The following is a 16,902-nucleotide window of genomic DNA, read 5'->3' as shown; positions in this document are numbered from 1 at the left end:
CTGCTGGTTTTGTTTGTGATTGCTGGTTTTGTTTGTGATTTCAGGTCCTCCGCGTTGGATGGAAGTTTGTATTATTCGTCGTTGGTCGCACCGGCTGACCACTGCTCTCGCGCGCCCCGGTGCAGGGTATTTAAACCGGGCCCCCTGGCCAACCAATCAGGGCTCAGGACGCCCTCGGGCCTGCGCCCAATAGAGAGCTAGGGGTGTGCGCAGGTACTGGCAGAGTGCCTGATAGCCTGATAATACCACTCTCTGAACGCTAGAGGGCGTCTCTGCCCACTCAAAATGCTCTCTCTCTCCCTCTCTCTCTCTCTCTCTCTCTCTCTCTCTCTCTCTCTCTCTCTCTCCCTCTCTCTCTCTCTCATCTCTCTCTCCCTCTCTCTCTCTCTCTCTCTCTCTCTCTCCCTCTCTCTCTCTCTCCCTCTCTCTCTCTCTGTCTCAATTTCAATTGGCCCCATATTTAATCCCAAAATAAATAAACACATGAATACACAGACAAACCTCTAGATACAGAAAGACTTTGCATCCAAAGTGGAACCGGAGAGATTGAGAAACTGTCCAAAATAAATAAATTCTTCCCAAATTCGACCAAGAAAAAACAAATTTCTTCCCTCTTCCAGATGACCCAGATGTCACAACGCTAGATCTGTGTCAGAGTAAGATTATCCTGAGACAGAGAGAGAGAGGATGTAAACATGTGTGTGTTTCCCTGTTAAATAAAACAACAGATCGTGTAGTTGACATGTGACTTTAATAACTGAATTATTAACAGCAGAAACACTTCAGCTCAATTGGAGCATGGGAGAGAGAGGGAGGAGAGAGAGAGAGGGAGGGATGGAGAGAGAGAGGGAGGGAGAGAGAGAGGGAGGGAGAGGGAGGGAGAGAGAGAGAGGGAGAGAGGGAGGGATGGAGAGGAAGAGGGAGAGAGAGAGGGAGAGAGAGAGAGGGAGGGATGGAGAGGGAGAGAGGTATAAAGTTGGAGAGAGAGGGAGGGAAGGGGAGAGGTGTGTAGATGGAGAGAGAGGGAGGGAAGGGGAGAGGGAGAGGTGTGTAGATGGAGAGAGAGGGAGGGAAGGGGAGAGGGAGAGGTGTGTAGATGGAGAGGTGAACTTGAACTCAGATTTCCATGTACCTTTCAAAACAAAAGTAGGACATGTTTTCCTCTGGGCTCTCAACATGAGAGAGGGTAAGAGAGAGAGAGAGAGAGAGAGAGAGAGAGAGAAAGAGACAGGGAGAGAGAGAAAGGGAGAGAGAGAAAGCGAGAGAGAGGGAGAGAGAGAAAGGGAGAGAGAGAGAGAGAGAGAGAGAGAGGGAGAGAGAGAGAGGGAGAGAGAGAAATGGAGAGAGAGAAAGCGAGAGAGAGGGAGAGAGAGAGAGGGAGAGAGAGCGAGAGAGAGGGAGAGAGAGGGCAGATGAGGAGGGGGTATAACAGCGTCTGAGAGACTGTATTACTGTAGGATTCCCCTGGCCTGGCGCCCCCTGGCTGTATGACACAGGTACTGATGGGGCCTCAGTTTGAATCACTCTGTGACCTAGAACTGCACTGCACCTCTGAAGAGAGGAGGAAGAGGAGGAGGAGAGGAGGAAGGGGGAAGAGTTAGAGAGGAGGAAGAGGAGGAGGAGAAGTGTACATGTATTTCCCATTTGGTTGCGTCTCTACTCATCTATCTAACACACACACACACACACACACACACACACACACACACACATTCAGACCCCCTCCCCCTCTCTGACTGTGCACATAAAAGCGGAGAGTGGAAGTAGATGAAATATTAACCAAGAGGAGGAGCAGAAGAGAGATTGAGAGAGGAAGAGGAAGAGGAAGGGGGTGGGGGGGAGGAAGAGGACCAGACCCAGTCTAAACACCACAGGGCTGAGGGGGGGGGGGGGGGGGGTCCTGGGGAGTGAGAGGACCAGGTGACCAGGTGACCAGGTTGTGTAACAGTCCTATAAAGCTAGCTCAGTGCTACAGGTCTGTCTAGTCTGGGTACAGGGAGTTAGCCTGGGTGTGTGAGCGTGTTCTAGAACTCTGGCGTGTTTGAGCGTGTTCTAGAACTCTGGCGTGTGTGAGCGTGTTCTAGAACTCTGGCGTGTGTGAGCGTGTTCTAGAACTCTGGCGTGTTTGAGCGTGTTCTAGAACTCTGGCGTGTTTGAGCGTGTTCTAGAACTCTGGCGTGTTTGAGCGTGTTCTAGAACTCTGGCGTGTGTGAGCGTGTTCTAGAACTCTGGCGTGTGTGAGCGTGTGTTCTAGAACTCTGGCGTGTTTGAGCGTGTGTTCTAGAACTCTGGCGTGTTTGAGCGTGTGTTCTAGAACTCTGGCGTGTTTGAGCGTGTTCTAGAACTCTGGCGTGTGTGAGCGTGTTCTAGAACTCTGGCGTGTTTGAGCGTGTTCTAGAACTCTGGCGTGTGTGAGCGTGTTCTAGAACTCCGGCGTGTGTGAGCGTGTTCTAGAACTCTGGCGTGTTTGAGCGTGTTCTAGAACTCTGGCGTGTGTGAGCGTGTTCTAGAACTCTGGCGTGTGTGAGCGTGTTCTAGAACTCTGGCGTGTGTGAGCGTGTTCTAGAACTCTGGCGTGTGTGAGCGTGTTCTAGAACTCAGTCAGTCCGCGGCGGAGGAAGAGGAGGGGGGCGGAGTCCGGCAGCAGCCGGGCCGGAACACGCAGCGGAACACGCTCCTCCCCCTCCTCCCCGCCCCCCCGGGAGACGCCTCGGAGGAGACGGACTTCCTCAGCGTCCCGATGCGTCTCTCCTGCTCGCCGATCTTGCGCTGCAGGTGGGACTGGATGGCTCCGCCCAGGGACTCCAGGTCCACCGAGGCGCCGTACACCTCCCACGTCATGCCCTGCTCGTCCCACACCACCTCCTGCACCTTCTCCTGCTCCTCCGGCTGCACCTCCTTCTCCTGGCCTGGCGCCGGTCCCGGGGGAGGGGCGGGGCTTGGAGGAGCTCCGCCTCCGTGTCCGCGCTCTCTCTCCACTGGCTGCTGCTTGCCTTTGCCAGGATCCGGTTGGCTGCACAGCTCCATGTCGATCTGACAGACGTGCTGGAAGGGAGGCAGACCAATGGGAACGCAGACCAGGGGTGGACCCCTCCGCTTGTCTCCCGGCCCCGCCTCCTCCTGCTGCGAGTGACAGCTGGGTAAGCCAATCAGGGCAGAGTGGTCTCCAGTCCTGAGGAGCCCATTGGCCCATGAGCGTGTCTCTAGGCCAGGCAGCAGACGGGGGCTAGTATTTGCCCCGCTGTCACACATCTCCACCCTAGCCTGCACCCCCGCCTCCCTCCTCTCCCCTGCCCCGGGAGGGGCCTCCTCGGCGGGGTCAGTCATGGTCCCCGCCTCCCTACGCAGCCTGGAGCTCCCTGCAGGCGTCTGCTCCTCCTCCTCCTCCTCCTCCTCCTTCCTCTCCTCTTCCTGCTTCTCTGCCGCAGTTGCCAACGCGCTGTTGCCGGCGGTGATGACATTTCCGTCTCCCTGGCGACCTGGGCAACCCGGCGGGGATCCGGGCGACCGGCTCGGGTTGTCATGGATACATCCGTTACCCTGGCGATCGCCCAGGGCGTCCGCAACCCCCCCTGCGGAGCCTTGCGGCGCGTCGCTCCGCACGGCATTCTGGGATGGCGCGGGTCTCGGCGTTCCCTCTGAGGCAGCGGCGGCCATCTTGAGTCGTGACCCGAGGCCGTCCTCCGACCCGCCGACCATCCCCGCGGAGACGCACGCGTCGGAGGACAGAGTGGGCGGGGCCGGGGTGTTAGGACTACGGGACGTCTCCGAGGCCCCTCCCCCCTCGCCCACCACCTCGGTGCTGGTTCCTCTCATCGTCACGGCAACGGTGGTCCTGCACCTCGGGCCGGGGGCGGCCGGCGGGGGGGAGGAAGAGGTGGAGGAGGAGGAGGAGGAGGGGTCCAGGCCGCTGGCCTGAGGTGCGTCCGAGTGGCCTGGTTCTGCGGTGGGTCCGGCTGAAAGCCCGGTGGGGGCGGGTCCGGTCTGACTGGGAGCGTCGGTCCGAGGGTTCGCCGGGCGGCGCTGCTCTGCCCTCTGCGTTGGGGGTCTGCTGAAGGCGGGGCGTGTGTGGGTTCTGGGGCGGGGGGAGGAGCCTAGCGCCGGGATCCTGCCACTCCCCCCGCCCCCTCCCCCCACCTCCTCCCCCTCAGCCGCCCTCACAGACCGCCTCTCATTGGCGTTGGTTTCCACGGCGACGCCCTTCCTCCCGCCCCTGCCGTTCAGCTTCCTGGTACCCGTGGCGACGCGGGTGTCGCCCGACGACACGGGGAGCGTCGGGCTCAGGTTGAAATTAGGCTCCGCCCCCCAGTCGGCGTTGAGTTCCGCGATGCCGAGGGCGTCGACCCTGCCGCCCCCGGCGACCGGCGACGCCTGAGCGTCCGCCGTCCTCTGTCTGGAACCTGCCGGCGTTTCCATGGCGATGGCTTTGTCTTCTAAAGGAAGGTGGAGCCTCCCGGGGCTCAGCTACTGGTAGGAGATGATTGGTCGAATGGCTGAGCGTCGTGGTCGCTGATTGGTCTAGAGGGAAGACAGAGAACAAGACTGATCACACATCCTGTATTTCTGCTGTTTAGAAAGACTGACAGGGTTCACACACACACACACACACACACACACACACACACACATACAGACACACACACACACACATGCATACAGGGATCACACACACACACACACACACACACACATACATGCATACAGGGTTCACACACACACACACACAGATGCCACATGCTGTGATGAAACATGTGAGCTACTACTGAGAGCATGTAGAAACAGATGGTATATGGTGAAGAACACACCCCACCCCTCTCCTCTCTCTCTCCTCCTCTCCTCTCTCTCCTCCTCCCCTCTCTCTTCCTCTCCTCTGTCTCTCCTCCTCTCCTCTCTCTCTCCTCCTCTCTCTCTCTCCCTCCTCTCCTCCTCTGTTTCCCCCTTCCTCTCCTGTCTCTCTCTCTCATCTAATCTAATCTAATATCATCTCTCCTCCTCTCCTGATAATCCAGTCAACATCAACACTGGCAAGATCCACCTGCAATATAATCAATAATCTCCAAACAACAACTACACCACATGATAAAGGGACATACGTGGTAGTATAGTAGCGTTTTCCTCTCGATAACGAAGGTACCGCCGAGATGAGTAACCCGCCGTCCGCCTCCCCTCGCTCCTGGAGCGGACCCCCTCACGAGGAGAAGTTCCAGGCGGCGACCTTGGCGGGAAACCCAGTCCCGCTCCGAGCCTCGAGACGCCAGCTCCCAGCCCGACGGGACCCCGAACGCCACAGCGAGCCTCAGCTTCCTCCCGTGAGCTCTGACCGCTCGGCGCTGCGCGGTGACCGCGCTAAACCCAGCAGCGCATGAATGGGTGACGAGACGAAGATAGAGAGAGAATGAGAGAGATGGAGAGAGAGAGAGAGATGGAGAGAAAGAGAGGGAGGGAGGGTGTGTGTGTCAGTGGGAGAAAACAGAGAATGAGAGAGAGATGGAGAGAGGGAGATGGAGAGAGAGAGATGGAGAGAGGGAGAGAAAGAGAGGGAGGGAGGATGTGTGTGTCAGTGGGAGAAAACAGAGAATGAGAGAGAGATGGAGAGAGGGAGATGGAGAGAGAGATGGAGAGAGGGAGAGAAAGAGAGGGAGGGAGGGTGTGTGTCAGCGGAAGAAAACAGAGAATGAGAGAGAGAGATGGAGAGAGGGAGATGGAGAGAGAGAGATGGAGAGAGGGAGAGAAAGAGAGGGAGGGAGGGGGTGTGTGTCAGCGGGAGAAAACAGAGAATGTAACGCCTTCCAGCAGGTTACAGGCAGAAAAACATCCTCCGTGAGAAAGAGAGAGAGAGAGAGAGAGGGAGAGAGAGAGAGGGCGGGGGCTGTGGGGGGTAGAGAGAGAGAGAGAGAGAGAGAAATAGAAATGTAACCTGTGGTCGTACAGTAGCTAAAGAAACTGATGTGACCCAGTATTATGTGACAGACAGACAGAAAAAAGGATGGACAGACAGACAAACATAGATAGATAGATAGATAGATGGTCACTGTTTAAGTTTTCTCCTGGTGTGAAGACACAGCTGAGTGTGTCTATATCTGTAGTGTGTGTGTGTGTAGATCCGTTGGACAGAGACCTCACCATATGTCAAATGCAAGCTCCGGCTGTGGTCTGTTATGGTAGACACCCGTACGCACGCGCGCACGCACACACACACACACACACACACACACACACACACACACACACACACACACACACACACACACACACACACACACACACAGACCTTTGGGCAGTCGGTGCCTCTTGAGAGAGATCTGTTCCTGTCTGTCAACAGCCCTGCTGTGGTCTGCTCCCTGGAACACACAGGCTCAGAGGGGGGGGGGTGTGTGTGTGTGTGTGTGTGTGTGTGTGTGTGACGGACGGACGGACTGCACTCATTGCAGCGGAACTCAACCGCTACAATGTTGACATTGCCGCCCTGAGTGAAACAAGGTTCCTGGATGAAGGCTCCCTGAAGGAAGATACTTACACCTTCTTCTGGAAGGGATACCCCACCGGAGGACAACATCAGCATGGTGTGGGACTCGCAATAAAAAACAGCCTCCTACCAAGACTCACCGAAACACCGATTGGCATAAGTGAACGGCTCATGTCACTCAGGATCCCTCTGGCCAAGAAACGCTATGCAACCCTCCTAAGTGCCTATGCACCGACACTACCGTCAGGGGACGACGTGAAGGACCGATTCTATCAGTCACTAGACGAGGCCCTCCGTCGTATACCCAAGGAGGACAAGATCTTTTTGCTGGGCGATTTTAATGCCAGAGTGGGGAACGACAACGAGGTGTGGAGTGGTGTCATTGGTGGGCATGGCGTTGGCCAGGTCAATGCTAACGGCCTGCGGTTACTAAGCCTATGTGCCGAGCATGGCTTGACCATCACGAACACACTCTTCCAACTCAAAAATAAGCACAAAACATCCTGGATGCACCCACGCTCCAAACATTGGCACCTGTTGGACTACATCATTGTGAGGCGCTCTGAGATAAAAGACGTCTTACTCACACGTGCAATGAGAGGGGCTGAGTGCTGGACAGATCACCGACTCATCATGACCAGGCTCCTGGTGAAAGTGCGCCCTGCTGTCCGTCTCCAGAGGTCAGGGAAGAGGAAGCTTGACTGCATCCAGCTAGAAAGGGCTGAGATCCGGGACAACCTCCGTCTGTCTCTGGCTGAAAACCTGGAGGACATTGAACATCTCCTGAGCACAGATGACCCTATTGATGAAAAGTGGTCATCTGTGAACTCTAGGCTTTATGAGGCAGCTTCCCAATCCATCGGGTTTAAGGGCAGAAAGCAACAGGACTGGTTCAATGACAACACTGGCACAATAACTTCCATGCTCAAAGACATGCACAAAGCACACAGTGCTGTCCTCAATAATCCTACATCAACGACTCTCCGACAAAAGTGGCAAAAATCCAGGAAAGAGGTGCAGTCAAGATTGCGTGCCCTGCAGAATGAGTGGTGGATAGCAAAGGCAAATGAAATACAATCTTGTGCCGATAGAAATGATATGCACAACTTTTATGATGCAGTGAAAACCATCTACGGCCCACGAAACTGCTCCGTCTCTCCCTTGAAGTCTGAAGATGGTACCACCCTCATAAAGGACCAGAAACTCATCACGAGAAGGTGGGCAGAGCACTTTCAAACACTGCTGAACCAGCCCTCCCCAACAGATCCCTCAGTCCTGGATGAACTACCTATCCGCCCCACCATCCAAGATCTCGACCTTCCACCAACCTTTGAAGAGGTTCATAGTGCAGTCAGGTCGCTAAAAAACAACAAGTCCCCTGGCCCTGACAACATCCCTGCAGAGGTTTTCAGACAGGGAGGCTACCTCTGCACCCGTGCGCTTTTCCTCACCATCTCACATGTATGGAAGAATGAGACCGTTCCCCAGCAATGGAAGGATGCTAACATTGTCTCCATATATAAAGGCAAAGGAGACAAGTCCCTCTGTGGCAACAGCCGTGGCATTTCACTACTGGCTGTTGCTGGAAAAGTCCTGGCCAAAGTCATGTTACAGAGGCTGGTGAAGAACATCTCGGAGGAGCTGCTGCCCGAGTCACAATGTGGGTTCAGGAGGAACAGGAGTACTGTGGACATGGTATTTGCAGCACGGCAACTCCAGGAGAAGTGCAGGGAGCAACAACAGGACCTCTTCATAGCCTTCATCGATCTGTCAAAAGCCTTCGACACAGTCAACAGGGAGTTCCTATGGAACATCCTTCTGAAGTTTGGCTGCCCACGAAGGTTTGTCAACATCCTTCGGCAGTTCCACGAAGGGATGATGGCACGCGTGACCACCGGAGGCCAGGAATCCGAGCCGTTCAGGGTGTGCACTGGTGTACGCCAGGGGTGCATCCTCGCTCCAGTTCTCTTTAACATCTTCCTCCTGTGTGTGACGCTACTGCTCCACAAGGACATCGAGAGGGATAGTGGAGTTACTGTGGACTACAGACTTGACGGGAATCTGTTCAATATCCGTAGGCTCCAGGCAGTCACAAAAGTAACATCTGAGCGCATCATCGAGCTACAGTATGCTGATGACTGTGCGGTTGTGGCCCATACTCCTGAAGCCCTGCAAGCTACCCTTGCAGCCACTGCAAAGGCGTATGGTAGGCTTGGTCTTTCCATTAACGTGGCAAAGACTGAAGTTATATGCCAGTGGGCTTCTACCCCTCCATCTCTCTCACCAACCTTCACGGTCTCCGACAAACCACTTACAATAGTGGAATCCTTCAAATACCTGGGCAGTTTCCTCTCTGACGACTCCAGCATCGACAGAGAGATACAAAACCGGATTAAACAAGCGTCATCCTCTTTTGGCAGACTCAGGAGAAGGGTCTTCCAAAATAAAGACCTCAACCTGCACACCAAAGTATCAGTTTATCTGGCAGTTGTCATCACAACTCTCCTCTACACCTGTGAGGCATGGACCCTATACAGTCGCCACCTCAAGATGCTCGAGGCCTTCCATATCAGATGCCTCCAGTCCATCCTGGGGATAACCTGGCATGACCGAGTGCCCCATACTGAAATCCTACGCAAGACCAACTGCATCAGTATGGAGGCTACAGTCACCCAGCACCAACTTCGTTGGCTTGGTCACATCATCCGGATGCCGAGGGAGCGCCTACCCCGTAAAGTGCTGTATGGCCAGTTACATCTTGGCCGTCGCCTGGCAGGGGGCCAGAAAAAACAGTACAAGGACCAACTGAAGACTACCATGAAAAAGTGTAGCCTGAACCCAAACCAGCTGGAGGACACTGCCACTCAACGTTCCATCTGGCGGCAGCTCTGTCAACAAGGGGTGCAGAAGCTTGAGGAGGACAGAGGTGATCGACGGACCAGGAGACGCTTGAAGAGACATGAAGCCAGTTCCACACCCACACCCCCAGTCAGTGCCTTCACCTGTTCTGTCTGTAGCAGACAGTGTGGCTCACGGATTGGGCTTTATAGCCACATGAAGACTCATGAATAGCAGAGGCAGGATTGTCATCATCGGATACGATGGACAACCATAAGCAAGCAAGCAAGTGTGTGTGAGAGAGAGACTGACATAGAGAGAGAGTGTGAGCGAGAGACGGAGAGATACAGAGAGAGAGGGAGAGATACAGAGATGGAGAGAGGGAGGGAGAGAGGGAGGGAGAGATACAGAGACGGAGGGAGGGAGAGATACAGAGAGAGAGGGAGGGAGATACAGAGATGGAGAGAGGGAGGGAGAGAGGGAGGGAGAGATACAGAGACGGAGGGAGGGAGAGATACAGAGATGGAGAGAGGGAGGAAGAGATACAGAGACGAAGGGAGGGAGAGATACAGAGATGGAGAGAGGGAGGAAGATACAGAGACAGAGGGAGGGAGAGATAGAGATGGAGAGAGGGATATTCGGTTGTGCTGTCAATAAAAGACAAGAAACGGTTGTTGAAAAAAACAAAAACTTGCAATAAAGTTTATTGAAACTCAGTCATGATCTCAGACTTGAGACACGTGCAACATCTTATATCCACACCGCTACACACACCAGCTATATACATGTAACGGCGTCGAGTGTGTGTGTGTGTGTGTGTGTGTGTAAAGGACTGTCGACACCCGCTCTGTAAAACCTCATTATAGAAAAAAGAGGCCCCGCCCTCCCAGCCACCTGGTTACCATGGCAACAAACGTCCGTAAGAGGGGGGGGGGGGGGTCATTGGCCGGTTGAGGCGTCGCAACATTGACATGCATGTTTTATCACCCCACCCGCCTGGGGGAACCCCAAGTTACAAAACAAGCTCACCTTTACTCTCTACATCATAAAGTGCATCACAGGAAACTGTGGACCAATCAAATTCCAGATATCTGATTTAAAGGGGGGGCAGTTGTGGAGAAAGAGGAGGAGGATGAGAGGAAGACATCATTACCGATGGTCCTGTCATCACCATGACAACGCAGCCTCAGGACCGTCTAAGCAGGCTTCACAAGACTACTTAGCACCCGAAAAACCTTATGAACACAAAACCCTGGCTTCACAAGCCCTTCATAATACTACACAGAGGCTCGGCAGGTCATTCACGCGGTCCAGTCCGCCACCGCGTGGGTCTCAGCCCCTCGGACCATCGGGTTCTGTCTGGGGGGGAGGGATCCAGGCTCAAAACCATCGGGTTCTGTCTGGGGGGGAGGGATCCAGGCTCAAGGGTCACGTTGATCTACTGAACAGATCCCGTCATGGGCTACTCCTTCCTCTCAGTCCCTCTGATCACTCATCAACACTGATGGATTCAGGATCAACTCTACCATCTTCCTCCTCATCAACTATACCATCTTCCTCCACTACTCGTTACAAAAATAAACTCTTCTCTTCTTCAGTTATCAAAATATTAGATCTCAGATATCGATCTTTCTAGATCATCTCCTCTCTCTCTCTCTCTCTCTCTCTCGGTCCAGGTAGGGTCAGAACTCTTCTCATACCAGGAGAGAGAGAGTCAGAGCTCTCATCCTCATACCAGAGAGAGAGTCAGAGCTCTCATCCTCATACCAGGAGAGAGAGAGAGTCAGAGCTCTCATCCTCATACCAGAGAGAGAGTCAGAGCTCTCATCCTCATACCAGGAGAGAGAGAGAGTCAGGACTCTCATCCTCATACCAGGAGGGAGTCAGAGCTCTCATCCTCATACCAGGAGAGAGAGAGAGTCAGAGCTCTCATCCTCATACCAGGAGAGTCAGAGCTCTCATCCTCATACCAGGAGAGAGAGAGAGAGTCAGAGCTCTCATCCTCATACCAGGAGAGAGAGAGAGTCAGAGCTCTCATCCTCATACCAGGAGAGAGTCAGAGCTCTCATCCTCATACCAGGAGAGAGAGTCAGAGCTCTCATCCTCATACCAGGAGAGAGTCAGAGCTCTCATCCTCATACCAGGAGAGAGTCAGAGCTCTCATCCTCATACCAGGAGAGTCAGAGCTCTCATCCTCATACCAGGAGAGTCAGAGCTCTCATCCTTACACCAGGAGAGTCAGAGCTCTCATCCTCATACCAGGAGAGAGTCAGAGCTCTCATCCTCATACCAGGAGAGAGTCAGAGCTCTCATCCTCATACCAGGAGAGAGAGAGAGAGTCAGGACTCTCATCCTCATACCAGGAGAGAGAGAGAGAGTCAGAGCTCTCATCCTCATACCAGGAGAGAGAGAGAGTCAGGGTTCTCATCCTCATACCAGGAGAGTCAGAGCTCTCATCCTCATACCAGGAGAGAGAGAGAGAGTCAGAGCTCTCATCCTCATACCAGGAGAGAGTCAGAGCTCTCATCCTCATACCAGGAGAGAGTCAGAGCTCTCATCCTCATACCAGGAGAGAGTCAGAGCTCTCATCCTCATACCAGGAGAGAGAGAGTCAGAGCTCTCATCCTCATACCAGGAGAGTCAGGGTTAGTGTATATATGCTTGTTTTGATTTGATTGATTTCGTACAGTCATACAGTTGAAACCAGTCCACTGTGTGGTATAATAACATTACTATACTCTGCTGTGTAGTAGGGTACTAATAACACTACTATACTCTGCAGCGCGGTATAGTACTTTAACACTACTATACTCTGCTAACTGGTATAGCGCTACCACTCTGTCTGCACTGGACCAGGTGACCAGGACACGTCGCCTTATGATGACATCACCTGTTGTCAGCTATGTATAGTAACTGTAGGAAGTTACGTGTGTTTTATAAGACACCGCCGTAAGCCTCCAGCTGACTGGCTCTCAGCCGAGACACAGGGGCAGTGTCCTGCCCTCCTATTGGTCAGATCACCCTTCACTGAAGTCGCAAATCATCCAAACACCAGGAGACGTGTGTCTGAGAGGAAGGACCCCCAGAATGTTGGAGGGACATCTGATTGTCAACCAGGGGCTGTCTCCAGATTTGCCTGTATAAAAAGGCAGCATTATCATTCACAAGTAAACAAACAGACAATAAACATACATACGGTAAATAAACAAGGCAGCACAGCGAGACGGGACGGACGCACGCGGACGGACGAGACGACGAGGACAGAAAGAGTACTTTGGAGGAATACTTGTAGATATATGACCTCGGGGAGTATACACACAGGCAAACCTAACGACCGAACACTGTAGTCTGTTACAATACTGCAGTTTTACTATAGTGCTACCATGACGACAGTACCGTCCGTTTCAGGAGCAAAACAAAAACAAAACAACAAGAAAAAACATGAGAGAAAAAAAAAAAAAAAGTTGAGAGGAAGAACTCCATTTCCCAGAGTCCTTTGGGCTCAAAAATAAAAGTCCGAATAAAAGTCCTTGTAAGAACCGACATTTCCAGTTAGTGTTGCAGAGGAGCAGAGACTGAGTCCGGGTCCGGGTCGCCCCCTCGCCAGGAGAGAACGCAGCAGAACCACACCTCAGGACCGGCTCCTACAGAGGTTCCACAACACTGGACCCACCAGAACCACACCTCAGGACCGGCTCCTACAGAGGTTCCACAACACTGGACCCACTAGAACCCCAACTCCAGGTACACCTGTGGCAGCCAGGCAGTAGTCCATGTTCCTCTAGAGCTCCAGCTGGGCCAGGTAGGTCTGAGATGCATGTGAGAGACCTTGTCTGTGTGTGTGTGTGTGCGTGTGTGTGTGTGTGTGTGTGTGTGAGTGCTGATCCTGGTCTGGCCCCTCCCCCTCTCAGGACTTCTCTCCAGGGGGGCTCTGCTCCAGCGACGCCTCCTCGTCTGACAGGCCCGTCTCCACGGCGATCACCAGGGACGCCACGGAGGCACTGCTGGCCATTGGCTGGAGCTCACCTGTGGGGGCGGGGTTACAGGAGTCAAGACGGGCGGAGACACGCAACGTCCGTTTCGCTAACCCGCTAGCTCATTAGCATCATGCTAGCACTGTGACTGTACGGCTGAGGCTAACGGCTACATGTATGAGCTAACGCTGTTTGTGCTAGCAGTTAATGTAGAACATACATTACAAATGCTAACATTTAGCATGATGCTAGGAGGCTAGGCTAATGTTTATGCTAGCGCCTAATTTAGAGCTCATATTGTGGTTCATCATCATGCTAGGATGCTAGGATGCTAGGATGCTAGTGGACTGGTATTGTTGACGGCAGCAGCTCCAGCAGAGATTAGCGTCTGAGAGAGATTAGCATCTGAGAGAGATTAGCGTCTGAGAGAGATTAGCCGTCTAGACGAACAACAACAACCCAGACCACAGCACCGGCCGGGGAGAAATAAACACACTTTATTCCTGTGTGTGTGTGTCTCACCTGTGTGTGTGTGTGTGTGTCTCACCCGTGTGTGTGTGTGTCTCACCCGTGTGTGTGTGCGTGTGTCTCACCCGTGTGTGTGTGTGTGTGTGTGTGTCTCACCCGTGTGTGTGTGTGTGTGTGTGTGTGTGTGTGTGTGCGTGTGTGTGTGTCTCACCCGTGTGTGTGTCGGTGGTAGCGGTGAGCGGCGAGTCCCTCAGCGTGTCGGGGTGGGGGTAGTCCTGGGGCAGCCCCACCCTCCGCACCCCCGGGTCCAGCACCACTGACCCCCCCTCACTCAGCGTGCCGTCGCTGGACCCCCCCGACACCACGGCCTCCAGGGCCAGACCCCCCATGCCCCCCAGGGCCAGGTCATAGTCCAGGGTCAGGTCGTCCAGACAGTCAGCATTCAACTGGAGGAGGAGGAGGGGGAGAGAGAGAGAGAGAGGGAGGGAGAAAGGGGAGGGAGAAAGAGAGAGATGGGAGGGAGGGAGGGAGAGAGAAGGGAGAGAGGGGAGGGAGAGGGAAGGAGAGAGGAAGAGAGAGAGAGAGAGGGAGAGAGAGAAAGGGGAGGGAGAAAGAGAGAGAGATGGGAGGGAGGGAGAGAGAAGGGAGAGAGGGAAGGAGAGAGGAAGAGAGAGAGATGGGAGGGAGAGAGACAGAAGTGAGAGAGAGGGGAGGGAGAGGGAAGGAGAGAGGAAGAGAGAGAGATGGGAGGGAGGGAGGGAGGGAGAGAGAAGGGAGAGAGGGGATGGAGAGGGAAGGAGAGAGGAAGAGAGAGAGAGAGTCAGCTCAGACCTGGTTGGTATGCAGGAGTCAAGTTTCAGGGGAGGGGGTGTTTTGTGGTTTGACTCCCAGGTGACTCAGGGGATGGGGTGTTTTGTGGTTTGACTCCCAGGTGACTAAGGGGATGGGGTGTGTTGTGGTTTGACTCCCAGGTGACTCAGGGGAGGGGGTGTTTTGTGGTTTGACCCCCAGGTGACTCACGGCGATGCCCAGGGCCTTGAGGATGTTCATCTTGCACATGGGGCAGGTGCGGTGGTCCAGCAGCCAGGGGTCCACACAGCTCTTATGGAACAGGTGTCTGCACAGGGCCACACCCACACACACCATTACACTCTCATTACACAGGCCACACCCACTATTACACTCTCATTAGACAGACCACACCCACACACACTATTACACTCTCATTAGACAGGCCACACCCACACACACTATTACACTCTCATTAGACAGGCCACACCCACACACCATTACACTCTCATTAGACAGGCCACACCCACTATTACACTCTCATTAGACAGGCCACACCCACACACACCATTACACTCTCATTAGACAGGCCACACCCACTATTACACTCTCATTAGACAGACCACACCCACACACTATTACACTCTTATTAGACAGGCCACACCCACACACACTATTACACTCTCATTAGACAGGCCACACCCACTATTACACTCTCATTAGACAGGCCACACCCACACACACCATTACACTCTCATTAGACAGGCCACACCCACACACTATTACACTCTCATTAGACAGGCCACACCCACACACTATTACACTCTCATTAGACAGGGCCACACCCACACACACCATTACACTCTCATTAGACAGGCCACACCCACACACACTATTACTCTCATTAGACAGGCCACACCCACACACACCATTACACTCTCATTAGACAGGCCACACCCACACACACTATTACTCTCATTAGACAGGCCACACCCACACACTATTACACTCTCATTAGACAGGCCACACCCACTATTACACTCTCATTAGACAGGCCACACCCACACACACTATTACACTCTCATTAGACAGGCCACACCCACTATTACACTCTCATTAGACAGGCCACACACACACACTATTACACTCTCATTAGACAGGCCACACCCACACACACTATTACTCTCATTAGACAGACCACACCCACTATTACACTCTCATTAGACAGGGCCACACCCACACACACCATTACACTCTCATTAGACAGGCCACACCCACACACACTATTACACTCTCATTAGACAGGCCACACCCACTATTACACTCTCATTAGACAGGCCACACCCACAATTGGAATTGAGGGAATGATGCTTTGTTTTGAATAAATGTTCATATTTTATATTGCTGTGTGTTTATTTGACACTAATAGCTGTAGTAACCGCTTCGCGTCGTGCCTAACAACGCCCCCTAGCTGTTAGAAAATCACTATAACACACGGCCTCGAGGGGTTTATTGCTTAAATAACAGCGGTTATAATGTGTTTATAACAGGGGGTAATAATGTGTTTAGTGTTTATAACTGGGGTTATGTGTTTATAACAGGGGGTATGATGTGTTTATAACAGGGGGAATGATGTGTTTATAACAGGGGTTATAATGTGTTTATAACGGGGTATAATTTTTTCTCCCTCTTAAGCACGTACTGTATTTATATTGTGCTATTCTTGCACGTTGCCTTCAGCACTAGATGATGCTCTTAGTCACTCGTTTAGAAAGGAGATGCACTTGTGAGTTCTGGTGAGTAGTACACTGACTTCCTATGATAAATGCAATTATTGTAAGTCGCTTTGCATAAAAGCTTCTGCTAAATGACTAATGTAGTGTAATGTGTTTGTAACAGGGGTTATAATGTGTTAATAGCAGGGTCAGAAAGGGGTCATAGGTCATTATAAAGCTCACCTGCAGGGCAGTATCCTCACCACGTCGTTGGGCTTGTAGCCTTCGATACACACCGCACAGTTATCAAAGTCAGAGTCCGTCTCCTGGAACACACACACACACACACATACACACACACACACACACACACACACACACCACACACACACCACACACACACACACGCTCCTTAGTGTCTCTCTTCCCTCCATCAGTCAGGGGTGTGTGTGTGGAGCCGTTTCCATGACTACAGGGCGCTGCTTCCGCTGGTCAGCGAGGAAATACTGGTCGGTTGAACTAAACAAATAATGACCTCACACACACCGGTCTGGACCGGACTGATCCGGTTCCACCTGGCAGGACATCACCGCTATAACCATGACAATAAGGGCCTGAGTACGTTGAACTGTTCACTAACAGTCACACCCGA

The 16,902-nt window shown here is 53.1% G+C and overlaps 1 protein-coding gene across 1 annotated transcript in view; it reads right to left on the bottom strand.

The window, feature by feature from the left end:
- Window positions 1-11,603: 11,603 nt before the first annotated feature.
- rnf150b (ring finger protein 150b) overlaps window positions 11,604-16,902 on the bottom strand; it is a 9,575-nt gene continuing 4,276 nt past the window's right edge. Inside the window, exons 4-7 of the mRNA XM_084463281.1 lie at window positions 16,494-16,576; window positions 14,767-14,863; window positions 13,958-14,192; window positions 11,604-13,330 (exon numbers count right to left, since the gene is read on the bottom strand). Of these exons, the coding sequence (XP_084319407.1) occupies window positions 13,212-13,330; window positions 13,958-14,192; window positions 14,767-14,863; window positions 16,494-16,576 (534 nt within the window). The 3' untranslated portion in view covers window positions 11,604-13,211. The remainder of the gene's footprint in view (window positions 13,331-13,957; window positions 14,193-14,766; window positions 14,864-16,493; window positions 16,577-16,902) is intronic.

Source organism: Borostomias antarcticus (genome assembly GCF_949987555.1).
Source record: "Borostomias antarcticus genome assembly, contig: scaffold_413, whole genome shotgun sequence".
Lineage (NCBI taxonomy): Eukaryota > Metazoa > Chordata > Actinopteri > Stomiiformes > Stomiidae > Borostomias > Borostomias antarcticus.
Note: the sequence above shows the minus strand (reverse complement) of the source record. Positions and strands in the feature narration are given on the sequence as shown.